The 26326-nt window shown below is 33.4% G+C and overlaps 1 protein-coding gene across 2 annotated transcripts; it reads right to left on the bottom strand.

Annotated features, from left to right (window-relative positions):
• Positions 1-4981: 4981 nt before the first annotated feature.
• On the bottom strand, positions 4982-26326 carry LOC116338756 (transcription factor Sox-3-like). Of its 2 annotated transcripts, XR_004200914.1 has the most exons (6): positions 25790-26326; positions 7215-7361; positions 6499-6788; positions 6204-6347; positions 5341-5975; positions 4982-5211 (listed from the first exon to the last, which is right to left on the bottom strand). XR_004200914.1 is itself a non-coding variant. In XM_031764208.1 (5 exons), the coding sequence occupies exons 1-5, from the start codon at positions 25927-25929 to the stop codon at positions 5497-5499; spliced, it is 1200 nt and encodes a 399-aa protein (XP_031620068.1). In that variant the 5' UTR covers positions 25930-26326; the 3' UTR covers positions 4982-5496. The 2 variants fall into 2 exon arrangements, 1 of the variants encoding a protein (XP_031620068.1); XM_031764208.1 differs by having other exon boundaries at positions 4982-5975.

The following is a 26326-nucleotide window of genomic DNA, read 5'->3' on the forward strand; positions in this document are numbered from 1 at the left end:
CTGTTTTTGTCATCTGTCCCTATAAATTTATCTATAATCGAAATCCATTGGTGAAAAAAATACAGCAAAACGTGCTGCAGTTTTATTAATATCCAAAAAAGACTCTGAATTGAATATTGAATTACACATATTTCATACATATTTTTGCAACATAAATTTCGATCGGTTTTTTCTCTGCATTATTGAAATATGTGGTTTTTTCCACATAGATTATTCGATGATTGTGGTTGGTAAGATAATGCCTAAAATTCCAAATCGTTTTTAAACATTTCACATTGAACAAATTGCAAATTCATAATATCGTTCGAATTCACTTTTCTGCTTTAATTGGTCCATTCAACTTGAGAAAATGTTCATTGTCTGCCAAATCCCATGATGAACCAAATTTATGGCATGTTTTATTCACGATGTACATAAACGTCTATGCGAATGACGAACAAAGTTTTGTGAAACGAAAAAAGTTTCAGTAGAATGCGTCAAATAAAATAAATTAGTTGAATCAATTATCTTGAGTTATGTGTAATGGCAACTTTAAATTTCAACCAATGTTGCACATAGTTTGCACTTTGCAACAACTAAATGACAATACACAGCATTGATTTCATATGCTCCTGTTGCTGGATAAAAATGTAAAGTAACAATGACATTGTGCAATAGAGTGAAACGGATGATAAAGTATGAAGTTTCAACTGTCAACTTTACTGGAGATGAGAAGAATTCGCACAAACTAGCTGCTTCAAAAGAGAAGAAAATAAACGAACGTGTAAGCGAAAATGAGAAATACTTGAGAAATCAAATGAAATACAATTGAAAAATGTTCACATTTGAAATGTTCGCTATGCGAATAAACAAAAAAAAAGCGAACGTAACGGTGAACTGATTCTATGTTAATGAACTATTTCTTTTTATTTCTTTTCTACAATGTTTTCATCGTCTTACACTTGACACCAAATTGGCTGACGTTTATCAGCATTTTATGCGACTTTCTTGTATACAATTTTCTCTTATCACTTTTTAGTTAAGATCACCATCTGAGACACCATCACATCGTGTCTCTTTTGGAGAAGTTGGCGAGAAATACAGGTATGCACTCACTATACTCTCAACGTGATATGTGTCACCAGAAATCAAGGCCCACTTTGGTAGATCCAACAAAAACTTACACCGCTCCACTGAAGCCCATTTCAGAATTATGAATGATGCTGTCACTAATTGTAATGATGTTACATTTAATTGAAATTAGCAATGCTTAATCTTCCTTTCTTATCAAATAAGATCTGGAAACGATAAAAATCCATATAAGCTATTCTAGTTGAAAACTATTGAAAATATTTTTTAAAAAATCGATTGCGATTCTATTTTGGTTACATTCGTCATGAGTTTTGAAATAAACACTAAAATTTCCTAGTTTGAAAATGTATACCAGACAATATATTTAGCTGCCGTCATCTGGATATTTCAGCTCATCTGGATGCCGTCAGCAGATGATACGAATTGAAAACAATAGAAGTGATTGTTATAGTAATACCAGTATATAACAAGCTTATATACCTATAACAATCACTTCCATTGTTTTCACTTCGTATCATCTGCTGACGATATCCAGATGAGCTGTAATATCCAGATGACGGCAGCTAAATGTATTGTCTGATGTATACAGAACAAGCTCTGTAACATTTATCCTGTGATTCAATGGCTTCAAATACAAGAGCTCTTATAAAAGATAAATTATAATCATAGGTCTAGAAATACATACGCGAGAGAAATAGAGAAAGCAGATAGTACTCTCACTACAAGAAAACTATTTCATCTATTCAGACATCAAAAGTTATTAATTTTTGCTCATACAACAATGCCGACAATCTCAATAAATGGATGATGAATAAAAATCCATTTTACCACATGAAGAATGCGACCCATCTCTCTGCCTCTTTCATTTATTTACGCCCCCTGTGTCTATCTTTTGTTCAAGCCATTTGTTATGATTGAAGGGTTGGATTTCTGTGGAATGCATATGCAAATATAAATATGGGAAAAGTATGAAAATAGAAAAAAACAAGTAAAATGAAAATTTCCCTTCATCTTTCATGATAAACATGCACTCATTGCCACGATTGTGTTTTGTGTACATCACTTATACTTATATACATGTGTATCTTTAATAGCTGCCGTTTGCAATAATAATAATTTTAATAAATCATACAAGAGTTTACCGTCGCTATTATGTATATGGAAACGTTCACGTTGTGCAAAGTGATTTCAAGCTGGTGTATAAAGACAGTACATACGAATAAGTAAGTGTTTTCTTAGTCACCTTCAGCACAATCAACATATTTTGAATATGCGCTGTTCTGTTTATCCTTTTATCTTTTTCGGCGAAAGAAACTCAGTATGTGGCGTGTGTGTGTGTGTGTGTGTGTGTGTGTGTGTGTTGAAGATTTTGCGACAGATTCAGATGAAAGCAAACAAATGATGCACATTACCGTAACATTAATTTTTATGATTCGGCAGAGGGAAAGAGTTTCGATCAAAGTAAAAATTACCCAATAAATAGAACGCATGTAAATAGTCTCGATTTGTAGAGTTTTCTGAAATATTGGATAACTTATTGAAATCGTTCAGTTTTTTATTCGGTATCGGTGTATGTATCTCTGTCAATGTGTAATGCGTTGCTGCTTAACATAAACGATTTTTATGTATATCAATTTTAAATTCACTCATTGTTGACCGACTATTTTCCAAAATTAGCACAAGTGTAACAAAAAATATTATAAGCAAAAAGGAAGACAATTATTTTATATTAATTATTATTTACACTAGATAGAACGAACTGTTGGAAAATTCTTTCGACTTGCTGGTTTTTTTTTTTGCCGAAAACTCTCCTCACGTTCATCAATTTTGATATGAGTGAAATAGACTTTTGCGTATTAAAGACCTTTTTGCAATTTAATTTTTTCTGAATAAAAACTAATATAGATGAGGTAGCGAAAGGTTAACTTATTTAAGCCAAAGTGAATAAGTCGCATTTTCTTCAATTTTTATCATTGATTCAAATTGCTGGAAAAAAATCTATACAGCACATTCAATTGTCGAAAAGTATTGAAAGAAAAAACAACAACTGCTCAATAGGTTTCGTGCAAACAAAAACTCTGTTTGATATTGCCATTTCAACCAAAGTTACGGAAAAGGTCCGCTGATGTGTACTTAACTAACCGTTTTCTTTCTCCGATGACCCCAAATGTATTCCATTCAAGATGTTCTTTTAATTTGGTGTTCAGTTTTTTTTTCGTCGAATCCTCGTTTCTATTTTTCTTTGCCATTGTTACTAAAGTTTGGCTCAAGTTTCGATTGATGTATAAATAATTTATGATAAATATAAATAAGGGGCGATAGATATGCTTTTTTCTTATTTATGATCGATCTAACTGTAACCATTTCTTCATGTAGAGTCCCGTTCTTTTTTGCTCGTCACTTTATTATCAAATCGGGTCGGCAATAAAGTAAACAAATTCCGGCACGCAAAATAGATGTGGAAAATCAAATGCTTTTATTTACTTACAAATTGCGGTAAATATTGATCTAGTTGATGTGCCCGTTACCAATTTATAAAATGCTATGTAATTTCTGGTTTATTTCGTTCATTTTCATAGTTATGTTATTTGTCTCGGTCTTGTTTGAACGGAGAAATTGTTTTTCTGTTGTAAAATAATCAATTTTTTCTGTTTAAATACCATCGTAGCAGTTATACTGAACACATAATATCGATAAGTGCATTAAAATCCAACAAGCAAATATCTCAAAATTCTCAACTTCGATAGTTATAAATAAGTTTCTGTTATCTACCCTAAATTGATTGGACATTTTTTTAACGTATGTTTTTTTTCGTCACCTAACTTAATTGTATATTTACGTTATTGTATATATTATGTTTTTATACTTTGTTTTAGCATATACAAGGGGAAAAAAAGTTGTCAAAATTCAATTGCTGAAATTTTTGTCACTTACTTGATAATCATCCGAACAAAAGTGCTAAATGTTCGTTTTGTTTCATTTAATGTTTAGCAAATTCTGATGGGAAAAAGAGGTAATCAGTGTGATTTCAAGTCTGAAAAATGTTATTTATGTACTTAACCAACTAAAGATAGAGATAAAATATGTTTTTCTTTTCAACAAATCTAGACAGATTCAGTCGAATCATCACACACGCGTATCATATTTCTAAGATGACTCTCTATAGAGAGAGAGAATTTGTGATAAAAAGTCTTGTGTGTCTGGTCCGCCTCTTGCTCTCTCTTTTCGTCGTTTCGACTGAAAGTGGCAGCAAAGCAAAATGCTTAGCAAAGTTTAAGTGTGCTCAGCTATTGAGTGGCATCGATTTCCTTGTTTCCGTTGTAAATGCTTCTTTTCATATGACGGCAGAGAATGACAGTTTGAAAACTTACCAATAATAATGTCACACTGACTATCGATATAGGATTTGTGATTTCATGCAACACGCTTACACATTTTTAGAATAAAGAAAAAATAAAAAAAAACACATTTTATTCATCCATGAACTTTTGCTATACAACGCAAACAAGCCTAATCAATTCTTCATTCAGATTATTCTCTTCTTTTGACAGAATCCTTCTCTTCTTATTTTTTTGATAGAGAATGTGTATGTGTTTATATAGTAAATGTTTTGTGAAAAAAGTACTTTTTGAAGAAAGTAACATGTTATTAAAAGACTTGTCAAGTTCCATATATTCATTCATCTTAAATTCAACATACTTGAGCGTTTCGTCTTTATGCAACATAATGCATTGCATGTTATTTTCGGTGTGTTACAAAAATTATCTTCATTTTGCTAATCATTAATTTGTTTGCTTTTGTTCATAATTAAAATTATTAACTTAAATTTATATTTAACAGAGAAGAAATTTAAAAAAAAATATACTCTCGATAAAATATTGATCGAGATATGTGATATTAAGAAAATGATAAATAAATGAAGTGGAAAAGTGTTTGATGCCGGATTTGTTGTTTTCCTGCGATACTTAAACATTTAAACTAAAATTAATAACGTTTTAATTATAATTCTAACATAAGTTTAAACGGAACGGATATACAGTGTTTTGTTTTTGTGTTGAATATCTTTTTCAAAGAGAAATAGCCATCGCAAGTGGTTTTTATTCATTCGTGTTCGTTCGTTTGTTCGTTATTTGGCATTAACTGGAAAAGTTTGAACGAAAAATAAAGAAAGAAAATTAAAACCGAAACTTAAGTATTTTCCGTTTGGTTGTAAATGCAAATGATGGCGAATAAAACTGTGAGATTTAAAACTTAAAATGCAAAACTAACGTTTGGCCAATGCATGCATCAACGAATGTAGCCGAGGAAAGTTTTCAATGGTGTATTTGTTCAGTTGGTGTGGGTGTGGGTGCGACTGGTAGCTATGCAACGTATCACTTAAAATCTAGCGTTTTTGTCGTTTTTTTTTCATTTTTTCTCCTTCCATCAACAATTGTTGTAATGCATGTAGCCATTTTGCACACAAATATTTCGACTGTTATCCACTCCAGCGATATCGTATTTCTTTTCGCTATCGAAATATGCTGAATGATCGCCACTATATTTGTGCGATTCAAATCCATTGTAGCCGTTGACATTGTAAACGCCCGGCATTTCCATTGTTGGTAATTCATTGTTGAAATCTGTGCTACTGCTGCCCTGGCCACAACTGGTGTAATCATTGTACAAATTGGTGTAGATATCAACGGCCGTCGTCTGATGGCCACCATACGTATTGGGCGAATAATGCATTGGCGATATTTTTTCGCTTGTAAAATCATTGGTTGAAGTACCGGCACGGTAACCACTTTGGGAGTACAAATGAGCTGGCAAATTATTGCCCATATTCAGCGCTGACAAATCGGAATTGATTGGTGTTGAGGGCGGTGTGAGGACACATGGTGTTCGACGATGACCTGCATTCACTGAAATTCAATTCATATACATATTATCCGAAGGGCGAATGAGTAAAAATAAAATTGCTTCTTCCTTAAAATTCTAGGCATAAATTTTTTAAATGGACTCGACTTTTTTTCTTCTTTACTAACTTTTCGATTATTTATGGAATTTCAATGTACCAGGGGGAAATAAAAATGGTGCTTTGATGTATCTTTTTCCGTTGAAACAAATAAATAAATAAAAGTGAAACTTACCGATTCCCGTAGCAATTGAATTGTTCACGTGAATTCCGTTGTTGTGATTGTGACTGGTGTTATTATTGTTTCCATAAGCGTTGCAATGATAGTCGAATGGTATATTTTCCGGTAACGAATAACCAAAGCTTTGCTGCAGTGATGCTAGAAGAATGAAACGAAAAATCAAACATAAAGTTAAAAGACATTTCTTGCTTTGATTTATGGTAAAACGATGAAGAACCGCAATCACATTGATGCATTGTGTATTCGAAAAATCAAGTGTCTAGACAATGTATGTAATTGATTTTTGTACCTTGATCAGAAATCGGTGACACTGATTCATCAATGTACAATTCGTTGCCTGAATTGTTTGGCGATGCTGACGAATCCGACATGCGACTGTATTCCTTCAATTTGGCAGCCGATTTTTTACTGGCTGATGAGCGTACCGGTTTTTCGGGAACAATCGATGAGGCAGCTGCTGATACTTTGGACTTTTTTCGACGTGGCTGATACTTGTACTGTGGATGGTCTTTTTTATGCTTGGCACGTAGCTCTTCCGCCTTTCGCTTGAACATTGCTTTCTTTTCCTCAGTAAAATTTCTACGAAAAATATGCAAATAACACACGACCGAAATCGAAACAAAACAAAATGTAAACGAATGGAAAAAAATAAAAGAGATGACGACGAAGAACAACAACATTTAGCATCAAAATGTACGTTAACGAAGAGGAAGTTGACGCGCTTTTATTCTATTAATGAGTTGCAAGCATTGCTTCGCATTCAATTTCCATAGCATCAATTGTGCGCCCAAAGTGTTTTGCTGTTGATGTTGTTGTCTTTTTTTTGCTTATAAATATTTTAGACAAATTTACAAGACAATTTAGTTGGAGCAGTTACGAAATACAGTTTGTACTTAAGAGATTTTTTCATGTTAAAGTGATGCAAAAATTACTGAAAAAGTATTCCACGCGAATTCATGTGCTATTGTAACATCAAAAGCAACAACCAAATGAAAATATACTTACTTCCATGTGGAACCGAGAAATTTGCTCAGATCCGAGTTTTTTAAGTTGGGATTTTTCTTGGCAATCATTTTTCGGGCTTGATGTGAAAATACCATAAAAGCATTCATCGGACGCTTAATCCGCTCTTCTTTCTGTTCAGTCGTCGCTCTGTAAAGAGAACATCAACAAAAAAATAAAGAGGTTTTTTTTCAATTAACATCGAATATGTCTACATGGATTCGCATATCAGCACGAGAGACAGAGAGTGAGAGAGAGAGAGAGAAAGTGTGTGGCAAACGCACATACACACTTGAATTTGAAGCATATTCACAGTAGGGCAAATTGAAATTAAATTGTGTGTTGAGTGTTTTTATGGGCGGGACTTATGTTTATACTATAAATCGCAAAAGATAAAAAAACGAAGTAACAACTATGAACGCTTCGGAGCGTTGGACACCAATCGAAACATTTTCTTTAATAGCACAATTCCATTAACGCACACGTATTTCTCAGCGACGAACGAATATTGTTATTCGTTTTGCTCTGTCATCGTTTGAAAAGGAGTAGGCGCACAGATATAAACGATAATCTTAGCTCGAAATATCAAAGCTGACAAGCACAATAGCAACATTAAATTGATACGATTCTGAAACCTGTCCAAAACTTTTGACACTTTTCACAAAATGACCAGAAAGAAATGAGAGAGAGAGAAAAAAGATCAAAATTTTCACAATTTCAGCTATATATTTCGTTGGTTAGAGAATGTATAAACATTGTTTTGGAAATGATTGGCGAAAAATAACTATGTAGAAAATCAAATGGTTTTCTATCTTGTTAAAAAAAATCTTTCACCAAAATTTCGGCATTTGTTGAAATTCGGCGCGCATGAAACGAAATGTGTCACCAAAAGAACATTTTCATAAATTCAAGATACATTCCGATTACGAAAAGCTGTAAGAGGCACGTCACGCGTCTGTTGTGCCATTTTGACGGCAATCTGTCGCTAGACTCGTGATTACGACACAAATGGAAATGATATCGACGAAACAAAATTTGAAAAAATATATATAAAGTATTTTATAGTCTCTCTGCCACAAAAATTCCCAGAAATTATATAAAATAAACATTGTACAAAACGCAAACAATATATTTAGGAATGCGCGACAGATTTTGATTTTTGACAGTGAATTGTTAGCAGAACTGAGATAATAATGTGGTGTGACGGCGACAGCAATACTCTGTTGGATGCAAATTTATAAAGAAGTGGAATTAAATGAGTATGCAATGCACCGAAACCATTAGCCCAACTAAATTCATCTCATTCTCAATGTCGATACAATACTATAGGTCTATATCATCTTAAATGATGCATGTATATCGAGAGAATAACATATGAAATGAAATGTGAACAATAAATAAAAAAAAAATACAGAAGTCTAACATTTGATTTTAACGATGCAACAATGTTTTGATATGAGATGCAAACACATGGCATCAACTGGATGGCGAACGGTGAACTGCATACAAAACGCGTGCGTTTGTGTCGCGCGAGCGAAAACAGTATTCGCATACGAGCGCGAGAAGCAAGGAAGACCGAGAGTGAGAGACTTTTGCCATCCATACGGCTGATTAATGATTGATGAATCAGGAACAGATCTTAATCATTTAATTAAAATGAATTTTACGTATGGTCATAATTTATTTAACGCATTATACACAAATGCAGCGCATCGGTGCTACTAACTGGTGAAAGAATCTGAAGCGAACAAAACACAACGAAAAATGCGATGCTTTTTTCCCATACGAAATCTATTAAACAAGTTGCCCGATCTCCCAAACCCATCACAGTACACACACACATACACATGCACCCATCAAGCAAGTGATGTATCCCAAGAGCACTTTGAAATGTTCTAATTAAAACGGGAAATCTATTTCATTTTTAATTAATGATGTTTCGTTTTATGCTCTGCGCATTTATTTGTAAATGGACGAACGGCAAATAGAATATTTATTAAATGGCTCTCAAACTCATTTGATATGGCATTGGGTTCCATGTATTTACGCTGAAAAATGTTGTTTACAAAGTTCACCCTTTTTGTACAACATTTGCAAATTTAATACTCACTCGATACCTGATATTCACACCACAATCACGTGAATGTTTTTTTTTATTTAACACACATTTGGCTTTTTTTTTCACTCAAACGTGGTTCGGTCACAGTACGAGTCAATTGTTGAAATGTAACCACCAGACGATAATAAAATTTTTTCTCTCTTTCTTTCTTTTTTTTCAGCCGTTCTCATGTTTGTCAATTCGCGTAGATATAAGTTAACAAACTTTTACAAAACCCCACGCTGCAGATGAATTCAGTCACCGTACAATAATAAGGACACATAAATGGTATTTTATGCAAAACATTTAAAAAAATTGAATGAATTTTTTCGGATTTCAGTAGTCGCATCCAATTTATTTTAAAATGGGTGTTGGAAATAAAAGCGTTTAATTAAATGACAATCCTTCAATCAGCATTCTTTAAATGAAATAGATGTATTCCATGAGAATATTTGCATTTTGTCTAAATACATGTGATGGTCATGTGTTTGCTTTGCAGCCGTAAAAATAAAATATGTTAAAGAAAAAACCAATTCATTTAGTTTCAATACTTAACTCACTAAGAGAAAAAAAGGGATCAGAACCGAAAAGTAAAAAAAAGAAAACCACAATCACATCGAATGATAAATGACCATTGTGGTAGATTTTCCCGCATCCCCAATCAAATTAATGCAAAGAACAAGAAAAAGCGTAAAATTTGTGCTAAACGTTTTTTTTTGTTCGGTTGCCATTATTCGACCTACGGTTTAACTATAATAATACGCCTTCACATAAGACAAGATAAATAACTTAAGAGTCTGGTGATGGCTCAATGAACCACGAATATATATTCAACTGGATGGGGAAAAGTCTTTCACCGATATGTAGCGCATCATTGTGGCAGAATGAATCGTACTAAAACAGCATGGTAGTGGACAACAGCATCATTTTCATTGTTACAATTTTACGCGCATCGTATAATGATCGGGCCATCAAGCAATAGCAACACCAGTGTACATTCAAAAAATGCAAACGCCCAAAATAATGGACATACCCGTATATCAATTTAAGACAATATGAATAAAACATGCACTAAATGCTAGACTAAATGCGTTCGTGAACAATTTTTGGTGTGGTTTTACACAAACTCATCACACTGCAATGAAATTTATCTTTCCATTTTTCTGGTTCTTCTTATTTTTTTTTGCTGTTACCGTTTTCATTTTACTAATGCCACACTCTCCACGAAAGAATTTCATTAAGCCATATCCTTGTGTGCCTCTGTCATTGTGTGGTATTGCGATGGTTGTTGATGAAAGAACAAAAAAAAGTATATCATGATTTACTGCTGGTAATTAAGACATTGTCTCAGGCATTGTCTCTTCCAAGTTCATTGAAATTCGCATCAGTGAAAATGTATGAAAATCGTAAAAACACCAGGGATTTCATTTTTTGGCCATATTATGAAAACTGCTCGATGTGAATTTATTCTTTGGGTACAAGTGTGCGTGCCATTTGCACGCTTTTAAAGTATAATATTTAAAGAATTCCGCATTCGTAAGAAAATCGATTCGGGATTTTCTCGGTACCTCGGCTAACTGACGAGCCAAATACACACTCATTTTTCTAAGCTAATGAACGCAAGGCGCGGCCCATTCACTGAAATAATGAAGCATCCAAGATTAAAAGAAAAACAAACGACACTAAATGACAACAACATCGAAATAGAAGAATAACATGATGGGCCAAAGAAACGACGAGATATGCATTCAGAACAAGTGGTCGTATTTGTATTCTTACTTAAAAAAAATGTTCGCCACTGCATCTCTGCCGTTTTTTTGTTGTTTGTTTCTTTTTCATTTCTTGGCATCAACTTATATTTTCATTAACTATATACACGACCGAAACTCACTCTCTGAGCTCTCTATGTCTTGCTCCCTTTGGACGGGCTCTCAACGAATATAAATGAGTCCGAAGCTAAAAGAGCCGTAAAGTATTTCATACTTTATAAATGATGATGAGAATGATGGCGATGATGAGCAACGATTTTGAGTTAATATGAACATTCGGTAGTTGAGTTATTCCATTTAACAAAGTTTTTGTTTTCTTCAGTTGCCAATTTTTTGTTGTTGTTGTTTTTGTTTTGTTTTCTATGTTTGTTTCATCTCTCCCTCTCAATTATCATTTTGAAACCGTTTTTTGCTTTCGATATGATAAGATCGGTTGGAATTTCCTCTAGCAGATTTTCTTAATGCGTGCAACTTGTACACAGACATGTACAACAGTCGTCATAAGTTGTAAATTATATTTTGGCATTGGGATTATATTGTTATGAATTTGTGCGTTCTTCCTTGGTTCCTATATTTTGTGTTTGTTGCTTATTTTCGCCGTCATTCGTTCGGTTTTCGCTCTAATTTCGTAATGATTAAAAGAGTTGATATGGATCGTCATATAATTACAATTTCTCAAGTTCATTAATTATAGGCGAAATTGTATGAAGAGCAAATGAAAAATCGCATCGAATTAGCTGCGAAATAAATTTTACCATTTTATCTGTCGATTTATTTAATCTTGTCATCCTTTTAATGAAACTTTTCCTTTTAAAATACATTGTAATGCTCGCAATTATCATTCTATTTGGTTATTCACGCGAATCGAGACGTTAGATGTGATTTCAGTGCATAAAACATTGCAAAAAGCGGCACGGTGGAATGTTCTCATTTCTTTTCTTTTTTTTTTCATTTCCGTTATTATCGCGTTGGAATTACATTCGTTCATTTTTGCACATAATATTACAAAACAACATCCACCCTTTTTACGCTGAAGCTATCACATAAAATTTAAAATTATTACATTTTCGATTACATTGATAGTATCCATTTTTAAAATTTTCTATAGAATTGAAGAACGGCAGTAAAGTGAAATAAAAAGTAAAAAAAATCCCACTATAATTAAGATAGGCAAACAAAATATCAAACGAATTAAATTGATGGATATCGAATACGGACAAATGTAATAAAAGTATGCATGAGAGGAAATTTAGAGGAATGAGAGACGGGTGCACGAGCGAACGAGCATTTCACAAAAGTATTCCAAATATGACAATTATCTACACTTTGAAACACCGTAAACAAACTCGGCAACAACTACAACAAGTCTCAACCTCATTAGCTGAATGTGATTTCAATTAATACGCCTCGTCATGCTTTTTATTCAATGCACATTTTTTTCCTCTTTTCATTTCATCTCACTCCTTTTTGTATTCTGCCGCTTCATCATTCCGGACTTTATGGCAAATGAACGCGAATGACAATCGCTAAGCGGATAAATTCCCACGAACAATATGGTTTTGAAAGAGAGAGAGAGAGATTGTGAGTTTGCCGTTAAATAGTTTCGGTGATCTGTTCATTCTATTAATCGTGTGCGAGTGGATTTAGTGTTTGTATACATGATTATACGTGTGTGTCCGATCAAAATAAATGGAAAACACTGCAATGACATGGCAAAAAAATCAATGTTTGAATTTGAAGAAAAAAGAGAAAAGAATTAAAATACGGACGTCGCATTTTTTTTCTCTCTGTTTAATTGATTAAAATTGACATAATCACGCAAATCATTTTCTTAATTTGGTATATTATTTGAAAGTAGCCATAGAGATGTGTCAAACGATTTGATGCGGTCAATCAACAAACACAACAGTTTCAAAGTGAAATGTAAACAATAAAATGAAAAGTTTTATGAATTGAGACTTGGAAACATTGAATATCATTGAATCATAATTTTCAATGTGATTTATGTACCGTTTCTCTCCTGAACCACGAACGATAGTAAACATTTGGTTTCGGAATTTTCGTGCTGTCGAAAAATGTAGTTCACTTCAACATATTCTCTGGTTTGTATTACTCGTAATTCGTGAACTTTTCATCGATTGAAATTAGTCATTAAAAAGCGGCTAATCAGACCATAATTCAGACTTAGCTCGTGAATTTTCCATTTTATCTACATTTCAATCGTATTTCATCGCATTCTATGCCATTGCCTTCCTTCGTTCATTTCTTGGGCACTCGATGCTCAGCGTTTTTCATTCAAACAATCCATGCCATTCGCCACAGCATTTTTCAACTTTTCTCGATTTAGTTTTTATTTTCAAAATTACTCGACAATCCGTAGACGCATTATGAATATGACTGTCGGTCTTTTAAACAATTAACGCAGCAATAATTTTCTATTTTCTTTTATTACTCAGTGCCTGTTACTTGAGTGCATCATAATCCATGCAATGAAATTTTATTACATGGTTGACTGTTTGCCGAACTAAATGCTAGAAATTGGTCTGACTCTGATGTCTTACATTTGTTAATGATGCGACGCATTCGATTTTGAATAAAAATTCTAATAAAATATATTCTGCATCAAATTTATGAACTGCAGTCGGGTAAAAACATAAAAAATAAATATCAAATACACTGCTGACGATTTGTCAAGTGTTTTCTTTTTCTCGAGCACCACTTGAACGTCTAGCGAATGCATCATTAGCAGGACGTGTTTATATCTTTTTGTTTCGGTCTTTGTCTATTTTCCAGCCTTTCCTCATTCGCTTCAAAATACTTTTCAACGGATATTTGAGGTTGACAAATGGGTTCGCCGCTAATAACCATTTATTTTCCACTTTTACGACGAGAAGCAAAGAGGGAACGGGAGAAAGAGAAAGAGATAGATAGATAGATAGAGAAAATCAACAATTTTAAAACAATAATTTGATGTTGTTTGTTCACTCTTAATTATGACGCTTTTTCGTGCACTGTTGGTTGAATCTTCACTTATATTTGCACTTATCGGACAAAAATGGAATCGTCAATAAGAGGGGCATTCAATTTAAAAATTCATTTTTCATATCATTGTGTTATCGTTCAATTGTTTGCACATTGAATTGTTATAACTTTCAAGTGTAAGAGAATCTATGGAAAACCGATTGTTATTTCCGTTGCCCATAGCCATACTGGGGTGGCTTGCAATTATGCTGTTCTTTTCGAGTGCTAATGCCACTGCTTGAGATGTAGAAATAAAGTGGCCAAGAGAGATGGCGATGTAAAGAGTACTTGGCATTTTCTCTCCTTCTCTCCAACCACCCCCGACCCCCTCTCGAATTTATGTGTGAAAATTGAAAAGCGTAAAAGTATATAACGTGTAATTCAAAATTTGAAAGCCATTTCGTGTTCTATTCAACTCAATTTATTCATGAGATATATTTTTTTTGTATTTCCACATGTAACCTAATATATTGAAATGGGAACGAAACCAACATACAGCAAATGATAATGGAGTTTTGTTTTCGACACATCAAAATCCAATTTTCATTTGTTGGCTGACATTCGGCTCGGAGTTTTTATGCGAATGAAAATGACTTTTTGCAATTTGACAACAACTTGATTTTTTAGTTAAAAATAACAACAAACACAACTACATTCGTTCGGTTGTAATTTCATTCATTTATCTTCAATCATTCTCAATTGGAAGCTATCTCTGCTATCGAAATTGGGTTTTATCTAAAACCCATTTTTATTGTTCATCATTCGTTGTTGCGCTCTTCAATCCACATCGATCTATCTATATGTTATGGTGTTCATGTATCATCTTCCAATTACAGTTTGATTGATTTTTATTTTCATGTCTCTACCACTGCTACTGTGTTTTTTTTTTTTTTGGAAAATTGCTTAGTTTACCTACGGTCTATGCTAAAGGTCCACGTTGATGCACTTCACTAAACCGAGAACATAATGAAAAATAGCCGAGACGTGAATAGTAGCGAAGGATTTGAAAAACTACCGTATCATCACTGAAAAATCAACAATATCCGATGAATCGTTCAAGAGTTGTCGTCGAGTGATTGACAGACGAAATGTACAAATCAAACCCGATTTAAAAAGTTTTATTGAGTAAAATCGGTTTTTCCTGCGTTGCATGTACACTGCTCAGAATGTACAGCTTACGTTCATGACGTCAATGACAATTTCATATGTACAAAAAAATGGAAGGACTCATACCAAAGTCAATCTGAAATGCAATTTTCAATGAACGAAAGAAAAGATTTATTGAAGGAGACAAAACGAGAGCGGATTCGCAGATATTTTTCTCTAAGGTCATACAATTTGTTGGTACATGTGATATGAACATTTCCTTCGAATATATGTTATATTTACGGTTCCTTGTCGATCTCTTTCTCTCTCATGTCAATTTCTATGATTGAAATGAGTCATACAATATGCGGTGACATTATTGAGACACAATTCTCTGTCATAAATAGCACCAAACTACTAAGTGATTCCCATTGCAAGGCGAGAGAAGAAAGATGTGATTTTTTTTTAAATAACGCGTATTATCTCTATGCTCTTTCTCGTTTCACTCACAAAGTCAATTGTAGCGTTCCCGTATAATAGTCATTCAGTCATCGATAGTGAAAATCATCGATCGCGTAATATCATAATACCTGTATGCACATTTAAAATGCCAAGTTCCTAAGGTTACCACATTAACAGATATTATATTATTATTGAGTTTTTTTCTCTCTGTTTCTATCTCTCGATTTTGTTTCTTCGTCCGTGTGAAGTCTGAATTGAATGCACTTCTGTAATAGTCGAAACAAAAATTAGCATATTTACTTTTCCATCGATACGGAGAACGTGGATGGTTTTTTTTCTGTGTTGTTCGCTCGCCTCTTTTCTTCCATATTTCAAATTATCAACTTTTTTAAGTACTTGCTATTTGCTCATTTTAGCTTTTTGGTCCAGTCAAAGTGGTTTCGTATGTCTTGTTATTAGTTTTTGTCGATGTTGTGGTTGCTGCTGTTGTTCATCAAGTAATTAGCACATTACAATACATATGTGTATATTAGGCGTGTTGAACAAAAACCGTTTTCGTCAATGAATGAACGCTTGACCGTATGCATTTAGTCAATTAAATGGGAACATGTAGAGACGAGACAGTGCTCGCGACAAAAGAAGCGTACGCCAATGTTCAACACAACAACAAAACAAAGCGAAGAATGAAAAAAAAAGAAGACACAAGTAAACAAATAACAAATATACTGATAAAAAAAGGCGAGTTAAGAAGAGGCATGAAATTAGTTGGTCAAGAAACGTAATAGTCCAAATTAATATAATTTTTATTGTAAAACACACAAAATTGATGGCCAAACATCAAACGCCAAAATGCGTTTGTTTCGTGTACATATTGAAAATGTGTTTGTCGGACGTTTCACTCTTGTCGACATCAGTGATCGAGGTAAAAACGTTATACGCGCTTACATTCGTTTATTTAAGCAAACAGAATTATGACGGCAAGGCACAACACCAAAAGTGCTAGCACCAGTAAGAGCAATGACAACGGCGTCAACGACGACGACGACGACGACGACGACAACAACAGCAGCACCAGCAGTTATTAAACTTGAGAAATGTCTTATTTGTCAATGGGTTTACGCGTCTTTTTGCTGTTGTTTCCCACACTTATTTACTATTTGTTTGCATATATTATTTTCGATCGATATCTGTCAAATGGTTACTTTTATTCGTTTACTTTTTTGCTTTTCTTTTTTTTCTCTCTCTCTCTCTCTCTCTCTCTCTCTCTCTCTATATCGTTTTTCTTTCAAACAGTTTCTCGTTGCTTACATTTTTGTATGCCGTTTTCCCTCTCATTCTACCAAAAGGGTTATTATCATTTTTTTGTACACGGCAGCAGCGGCGGCAGCGAACACGTTTATTTGCAGTATACATGCGTTTTTTTCCTGCTCTCTGTTCGTTTCGATTAGTGTGTTTATTTTAGCGCCCGTACGTTTCGCTTTGTTAATCGCGCAATGTTATACAAATATGCCGATATGTCAAAATGGATATAATATTCAAATATATTTGTTTTTGAAACAGCGGAACAACCACTGAAAAATGTCAAACAAAACTTGAAGAAGAGCAAAAAAAAAATGAAATAAAGCCACAGCACACGCATATAGGCATTTACATTGGTTATTTGACTGCAATTGCTGATATATCGTTAGAAATTCTTGTAATTTATGCGTCATCACCAACACTTTGCATGGCTCGTTTCAACGCAAAAAACCACAACCAGTACACGCTTACTTCACCTTCTCCTTCAGATATTTGCCCTCAAATATCCTCTTTATCATTAAATCACACTGACGGGTCAAATGACGTTAATTTAAGTGCTTAAAAACCGCATATAATTCATACATCAAAATGATATGTGGCTCTCTTTTTTGAAATTAAAAAAAAAAAACATAATTTTCTGGTACCATTCATTTGAAATGGGTATGATATTATTCGAAATTTGGTCGCCTATCAATATCCGGCTTTTGTATTTATGACAGCATATAACATTTTCATGGTTTGTGTCAACGAAGGATTTTTCAGTCATTTCTATGGGTTTTTTTTTTTTTGAATTTTCACACTTCAAGTTTGTAAGTGTTCACCAAAATTGTATCGAATATACTTCAATTTTATGGTCTTCGATTTATATTTAATATTCATCAATATTCTTGAGAATTTTAATGTCCGAATGGTGTCGAATTGTTTTCATTATATTGACCCTAATCAATCATCTGACCGAATTAATGGTCATAAAAATATGTGAAATATTGTCGATAATCCCGTTTAATATCGTTACATCAAGTGGCTATATTATTTTCATTTAATGTTCCATTATAAATTCGAGTCACGTCCAGTTGTTGTAAACCATTTTTATATGGTCATTCATTGAAATTTCTTCAGTAAAAGAAGCAACCTCTTGACTTTGAACCACTCGATTTCAAGAGCTACATTTTAAAAGAAAAAAAGGAACACACACACACATACACAAAAAGAGACAGAAAATTGCGCTACGTTTTTAATATAATGTCTATATTTAGTCTCGACGGTCTCAACTCTCTTCAATAAATAAACCGAAATCACAAATTTCGCAAATATAAACAACATCGAAAACATTCTGTATTAAATTCGTGAACATTTTCCGTGGTCGTTTATTTGAGTAAGTTGATAAATGTTATTTGTTGAGCATTACAAATGTATAAGGGATTGTGCGCACATATGTGTGCGTGCATAACAATTTACCACTTTAATTGCCCATTTTAAAGAGAACAACGTCAAATACAAAACGCACTAATGCATACATATTCACTGGAACTGGACTACATTTAAATTGTAAATTGTTTATTGGGTGCCATACAAAAACCCGCCGCACACTATATTAAGACAATGCGATTTTGCATCATTTGCATCTCAATATTAAATAAAACATCCACATTGCCGTGTGTACGACACATTTCATTCAATACAATATTCGAGTGATGTCGAAATGTAGCAGCACAGGAACACAACTACAACAATAACAATGTGATAGCAGCAACAGCAACAACAACAATAATATGGTAATATGGATACGTTTGCCACAAAAAGTAAACAAACAATTATATACAAATAACACAAAATACGTTAATGAGACGCACAATTTCGGTTGATCGTGATTAAAATGTTTAAAATGTTTAACTTATGTCATTGACAATTTAAATGAGATGATGTGATACATACAGTTTTGTATCGTATCGTCTTGCATCGTCCATTATGAAACTGGAAAAACCATTGCATCTCTTTATGTATGATTATGATATTTTGACTGAAATCAAATCACTAGCCACAATATAATTATCTGTTCATGCAATTGAGTTGTTCTAACGAAGAACATATACCATCAAATGCCATACACACATTGCCGATGCGGAGTATCATGAAGAAGTGCATTTAACTTTTGCTTTCTGTAATTACCACACTCTAATTGAGTCGATGAAATTTATGAGTTAATATATTAAAATTGTGTGCTGAGATGCAAAGTGGAGACACTTGACTATTTTCATATATAATTCAGTTTTTTAATGAATTTTATTAATTCGTTTGAAGCATTTTCAATAGACGAGCCAAAGAGCAGACCGTTGAGAGTGAGGCACACACACACACACACACACACAGAGAGAGAGAGAGAGAGAGAGAGAGAGAGAGAGAGAGAGAGAGAGAGAAACTTATACAAGTTTTTTGTTCGCGTCAATTGTATAAGCCAAGTAAAACATTAAATTGAATGAACTTCAAAGAAATAATTTTTTCCAACACCAATACCACTTCAATTATTCCAAGCGACTGCTTTCATGAATGCCCCTACATCAAAGATCGACAAACAAATCCATGGGCAACATAAAAAAGTCTCTCCATCGAATGACTTTGTGCATTGGAACGTTCTCTTGCTCTCGATATCAAAGTTCGTTGCTGTTGTTTTTTATCAGTAAATTGGTTTGTGTTCATGAATTGTAAATAAACACTCAAAAAAAATCAATTTATCATAATAATACAAAAATATATAATATGTATATGCAGTGAAATACATAAAAACAAAATCATAAGCTGACATTAATTAATTGTCATATCAAGTGGATTGAAAATTAAAATCGATAAGATTTTAAACGAAAATGTTCACATATAACGCTGACACGTTAATTTGGGCGATGCATGATGAATAAATACACGGTGTTTGTTTGTTTATTTGCATGGTGCTCGTGAATTATTGGAAAATTATGCACTAGCATCGGACCAGGCTTTCAATGTTTGCGCATTGCATAGCATCGCCTTTTTTGAATGTACGCTACGAGTTTGCTTTTTTTTGACGTTGTTAAAGCATTGGTTTTCTTCTTTCCAAAAGTTTTACGCGTATTTCGTTGGCACGTGTATTTTGTCATAGGAAAATTCATGTTACTTACTGTTGTGCGGAGAGAAGGAAAAGAAGAAAAAAACACGGAGAACGACTAAAAAAATCATACCAAAAGTTCACCATGATTCGATGCTTTTTTCTCTCTTCAGTTCTTTTGGGGAGCAAAAAAAATTTATTCTACATCTTTATGCAACAAAGCACGACTAAGTGCCTATGACTTTCTGTTTGCTTAAATTATTTTCATCTTTTCAGCGTCAAGTGATGCGAATACTCAATGTATGTTTATGTCTGAATGATTTATGAGAAAGGGAGCCAATGGCAAATGCTCGTTTGTGACCTGGCTCTCTGGGAGCACTTCACATTTTCAACCGCATTTCGGACGCGCACAAAAATACTCCGTGCGACCGTTACTGATGTGCGCACATTTTTTTTTTATTTTCTTCCTTCTTTTTCAATTCGACTCTTTAACACGGTGCGATTTTGACTTTATTTACATTTTGCAGCTTAGCAACACTTTTAATAAGATAAGTGTTTGTCGCATATATGTATGCTTGGCTTGTTTCAACCACAAATCTACTCTTACTCACTTTATCTCACTCTAATGCCATGCTCACCTTATCCTTGATAACATGGATGATATTTTTCATGGAGATTGAAACAATTTTTCCTAATCTATGCAGTATATGTCTGCACAAAGAGAAATTTTCAGCGAACTTGTTCGGCTAATGACATTCGAAGGTGGAAAGACACAAAAGAGAGACATTTCATTTACTCCATATAGCAATATAATATTTTTAATGCATGAAAGATTTTTTATTCAAATTGGGACGGAAGAGTCATCATTATGACAGGAAGTGGCAATATTTTAAACAGAATATTGTACTGTTTACATTTCTTACTTCTTGGTTGTTATGTGCCTCTTCGTTATTTATCAGCTTCTAGAAAAACACTGCTTCGCACGTTATAAAATCAAAGTAGAATACCACAGAAATAATTATTATATTTTTCCATGTCACAGAACATAAACTTGTGTATTTCTATTGAAAGAAACTTTGGGCTTGTGGTATTAATTGATTTTATTTGCGGTTTACCGTGAATAGTTTTATTCACTATTCACATATATTTGCATTCGGGTTGATATTCCATGTGTGTATGTTTTTTGGGGTGTTCTAACATATTACTACAAATATCCATGCGTTGTAGTTTTTTCTTTGTCGCAAATTTTTGAACATTCATAATAATTTGACAGTATGCATGCATGGATATTATAATACAAGTGAAAATGATTATCATACAACGGAAAAACTGTAGTTAAAACTTATTTCACTGTATATTCCCCAACTTCAATTTTATCCCCGTAATATATGTATTGTTTCGTGATCGCATAACATGCATGCATCCCATACGAGTGCATAAGGCACACGCAGCATTGGTCCTGGAACAAGTTGAAGATTTTTTTTCAAGTTTTTAGTTAAATTAAAAGTTAAGTTTAGATAGCAAGGATAGCTCATGTAAAGTGTGACGCGATGCAGTTGTTATGTTTATGTAAAGATACACTTTAGCTCTACCGTTGCCTTTACTACTGTTATTGTTAGCTTTGGAATAGCCTAAATCACAGTTCAGAGTGGGTGCGCTATTTTAAACATGTACTTGATTTGAACTTCGAACTCGTGTTTGAATACACTGCTTTTGATTTGACAAAATGAAACAAACAGGCAAATGACGACAACGAATGTTTGCTTTTATTCTATTTTCTTTTGCGTATTTTCTTTCCTCCCTTTCTCAAGAGAACAAGCAAACCGGACAAAAAAAAAACAGGCGCATAGAAAAATATTACGCGATAAGGAATTTTGCTATTTGTTTTCACTTCGTTTTGTTGTTTGTACATCACTTTCTTTTCAATTTTCAACTTTCGTGTGTGCGTTTTGATATTTAACTTCTGACAAACGCCAACTTTTATTAGGGTGTTTTTTTTTCTTTTTCAAGGAATCGTACAATAAAAGCAAGTTAATCCATGACTACCCTGCATATCGATACAACATCAATAGTTCATTTATTTTTTCTTCTTTCAGCTCCGCATGTCAACAATTATTATTCAGTGTTGCCGGCGGTGTGTTTGTATATGGGTTTCAATGCAGCACGTCCGAAGGGTGTTCGCTTTTATTGAAAAGAAATTATTCATCAATATAAAAAATATGTTGGGGGTGGCTTAATGATTTAATCATACTGTCACCGAGATGATGGCAGGCAAAGGAATGTGTTTTTTCTTTCGACGTTCAGTTTTTTTTTTATTTCTTCGTTGTCATCAAACATCTTATAAAAAAAGACAATATCTTTATAGGTGGAAAGTGTGTTTAAACATATAAAGGAAGTGGAATGAAAATAATGCGACTTTCACAGCGATAAGATGAATGCTATCTTTCGTCATGGCAGATCATTTCAGGTTGCTTGTTCAGCAATAAAATTATGCCGCGTATCAAAGAATCTCTTTCTTTCACATGTTTAGCAGAAAAAATCCAATAAAACCTCAGCAAAATGAAAGAAAAGCAGCATATTGTCTAATATAACAAGCAATTTGAACTGTTTTCTCGAAGAAAGTGCGAAAGATGAGAATTTTTTATTCAAAAAACTGCAGAATGAGAGAGAGAGAGAGAGGTCGAGAATAACCGTTTATTCATCGTTGTTTATTTTCTTTACCGAAGCGTTTTGAGTACGTCATACACGGAAAGCATTTATTCGAAGGCATCTTCTAAGTAATGAATGAAGGACCTGTTCGCAAGCGACATGCATAACAAACGATGACGAATCACACTCAAATGATTTATGCCTATCTCTCGAATTTTTGCCATTTTTGCCATTTTCTTCTTTCAATTTATGTTTTTTGTAAACATCCTTGTGTCCATGGCTCGTGACACATAACATTCAACAACTTACTATTTCGAATTCTTAACTTCCGTCTTCTTCGCTTTTGTTGACATTTTGACGATTCATCACATTCACTTTTGCCAAAACTTGTGAACAAAGAAGTTTTATGACAATGTCGAGATATAGTATGCAATTTTTATTGCATACAAATTATTCATTTGACTGCCGCACAAAGTGATTCGCCATTGACCGGTGAGAATTTCACCGTGAGATAGAGCGATTGAGATACGATTTTTCACGTCAAATTGGCGCTGTATTTTTTCTTCTTCTTCTATCATTCCTTTAAATGTTGTTTAAATCAATGGCTCTAATCAATGTTAACAAGAAAACACTGCGCCTTTTCCCGTCTTTTAACGCAAAATCATAAGGAAGAGAATGATGATGATGAAAAAATCATCACCGTCTAAAAGATCATTTTTAAAAGTTACCGCACCCTGTCTAATATTTAACACCGATGTGTTAACTACTTGCTTTTATGCATTGATGAAGAGCGACACATAGAGTAGACAGAAGTGTGTAAGACAAAGACACATTTTCAACGCAAATGTTTACATTTGTACTTTATGAGGCTTCCTTTAAGATTATAGGCAAGGTTGCGTTTTTTTTTAATTCTCTTTCTCTCTTACTTTCAAAAAATTCCTTCGACTCTGTCTTTTTCTAAATACACACAAAAATAAAATTCAAAAACACAATTTTTTGAATATTTTATTATCGCATTGCTATGATACCGCTTCAGTTTGACTTCACTTATTTTCAGAGTGATTTTTTTTCTCTAGTTTTCTTTTTCTTTGTTTGCTTTGCGATGTGATTGGGAAGTGTTCATAAAAACACACCAATTATGTTGATTCAGCTTCGGGGTATCCTATTTCGAATCAAACATTAAATGTTTACAAAAACACCTTGTTGAAACGAAACGACGCTGAAAATGGATGCAAGTGTGATTTGATACAGTGAATGAGACTACCTCTTATCGGAGATGTCTTTATATTTCTTTATATATATATATAAATGTGTGTGCACGCATTTCTCTTAGATAATGATAACTTAATAAATGACGATGGCGCATTATTTTATGTACTTTGGCTACAAAAATGTAGAGGAAATGATATAGACGGTTAGCATCGCTCAATGACAAATTTAAACAAACAGATTGCAAACAGTGTAAATACACTTGAGCGCATCAATTTTAAAAGTCAAAAGAAACATGATTTACTTCATGAGAACAACTTATGTTGAACCACGAAAAGAAATGGCCAGTTCTTACAAATTTGTTTTTAAATTTTTGGCAACTGATGCTATTTTGCATTTTAAAAAAATTGCCAATAAAATCAATTTATTTGATATTTTCATCATTTTGCATCATTCATTATAAATGGCATTGCAAAAAAACATTGCAAAAAAATGAAACGCGAATGAATCACATCGAATACAAGCACAAAATTTTAATTAAAACAAAACCGTTCGAACGTGTTTTAAATACAAAATTCGTAATACCAAATGGATTTAATTGGTTAATTCTTAATTTTAATTTTGGGGATTTCAACGGAATAATTTATGCGCAAATTTAAGTGGAAATTTCCAATGAACGAACTTGTACAAAATACAATTGAAATTTGTAAAATCAATTCGATAATGTACACAAGATGTTTTATTGAATACCACACGGGCACACATACACAAGCATTACATGTACTAATTTTCCCTTGGTTTTGTGAATTTAATCATTTCACCACCACAACCACCTATTGATATCGAACGAACTTTGACAATGACTGTCTATATAGCCAATATATATTAATCTGATGCGATTAGACTGTATTCGTTTTTTCTCTCTCTCGTCTTCTTTCGTTTTGTGGTGAAACCATCATGCTGCTTGAGCAACCAAGATGGAATTAAGATGGAAAACAAAAGGAATGTGGCTAAGATTGAATTTTAATTAAATTTTGGGTATTTGATAACCTTTGCAAATTTATCTCTTGTTGCAAAATAGATGTTCTTGCAACATTGAAAGACTTGATTTGTCCTTGATGGGTGCGACAATGAGGAGCGAAAACAAGAAGAAACCAAACCGCAAACACTGATTCCTATTCTACGTAATACACCTTGTTTTTCGAATGCCAACGAACAAATTCAATAACAACAATCACAGTGTACGAAAAACAGGTGCAATGGCAAAAAAAAATATTTTATTTTTTAAATATAAGCGAAACATTGATAACAATGAAAATCGAGGCATTCTCGAGTACGAATTTTTCATTGAAGCCCAAGTGAATTGGATGTTTTGCTTGTGTTACGCGTGGCGCTTGTAATTTGTGTTAACAAAATTATGTGGCCAACGACAAGAAGGATAAAAGCGACAAAATGAAGAATCAAAGTGATACAAAGGAAAATTGTGCGGCGATATAAAGTACACACAATACTGTAGAAGCCTTTCTAATTAAATAAATTAAATTTCGGGTGAGATTTTGGGAAATTTAATTTCGGTAAAGTTTATTGTGTGAATTTTTTGCTCATGCTGTGCATGCACACAGTATGCTGTGTGTGTAAGTTAATTTAAATTGTGTGATAAACCGTCGGAAAATGTCAATAGAATGTATCATTTCAATTAGCATTTTTGCGATGATTCATTATCAAATTTTAATTGTTTTTCGGTTGCCTTTTTCAGTATACGCGCATTGACAAACATGTACTGAGAATAAGTTTGGCAAATTGCGAAGAATGATTTTTTTTTATAAATTCGAACGACAAATAGAGAGCACACCCCTCATAAAAATATAATGTTTGCTTAACAGTAAAAAGGCAACGGTTGATTACTCACTTTGTTTTTGTCGATTCGCATGTAATTGGATTACTGAGGACATGATTTTTGATGAAATTCTGCATGGCATCTTCCATGTTTCCGCTGCCACAACCAACGTCCATATTCTGTAAAGCCGTCGAAATGCTGCCCGAATCCATTACGGCAGATTCGCAAATTGTTTCAACAAATCAACACTGAACGTTACGAGAAAACAAAAATAAAACTGTTCACAATCAAAACTCTGAAATGCTCGTTAATATTGTTTGTTTAAATGCGGTTCAATTATGCACAAGTTTCTTTCGAAGGAATATCGATTTTACTGTCACTAATGCAACCAAGACTTATGGTCTTGAAATGATATTAAATTTTAATTAAATTTCCTCAATTAAGCACAAAATCAATCGTTGATTAAATTGTATATTGTCTGCTATTTGAATTGCACTTATTTTATGTGAAACACACAGATTATTTGCATTGAAAATTCAATCGATGACTATTGAAACACTGATTGCATCAAAAATGACGATGAGAGCGAAGAAATGGGGAAAAAAAGAC

Source organism: Contarinia nasturtii, unplaced genomic scaffold (assembly GCF_009176525.2).
Source record: "Contarinia nasturtii isolate CC-2019 unplaced genomic scaffold, AAFC_CNas_1.1 Cnas_scaffold_414, whole genome shotgun sequence".
NCBI classification, from domain to species: domain Eukaryota; kingdom Metazoa; phylum Arthropoda; class Insecta; order Diptera; family Cecidomyiidae; genus Contarinia; species Contarinia nasturtii.

Excerpts from the sequence above, each read along its gene's own strand:
- LOC116338756 (XM_031764208.1), bottom strand. The coding sequence starts at position 25,929 with ATGGATTCGGGCAGCATTTCGACGGCTTTACAGAATATGGACGTTGGT. Across the intron at positions 6,789-7,214 it reads TTTCTCGGTTCCACATGGAA|AAATTTTACTGAGGAAAAGA; the intron begins GTAAGTATATTT and ends TATTTTTCGTAG. Across the intron at positions 6,348-6,498 it reads GTCACCGATTTCTGATCAAG|CATCACTGCAGCAAAGCTTT; the intron begins GTACAAAAATCA and ends TCATTCTTCTAG.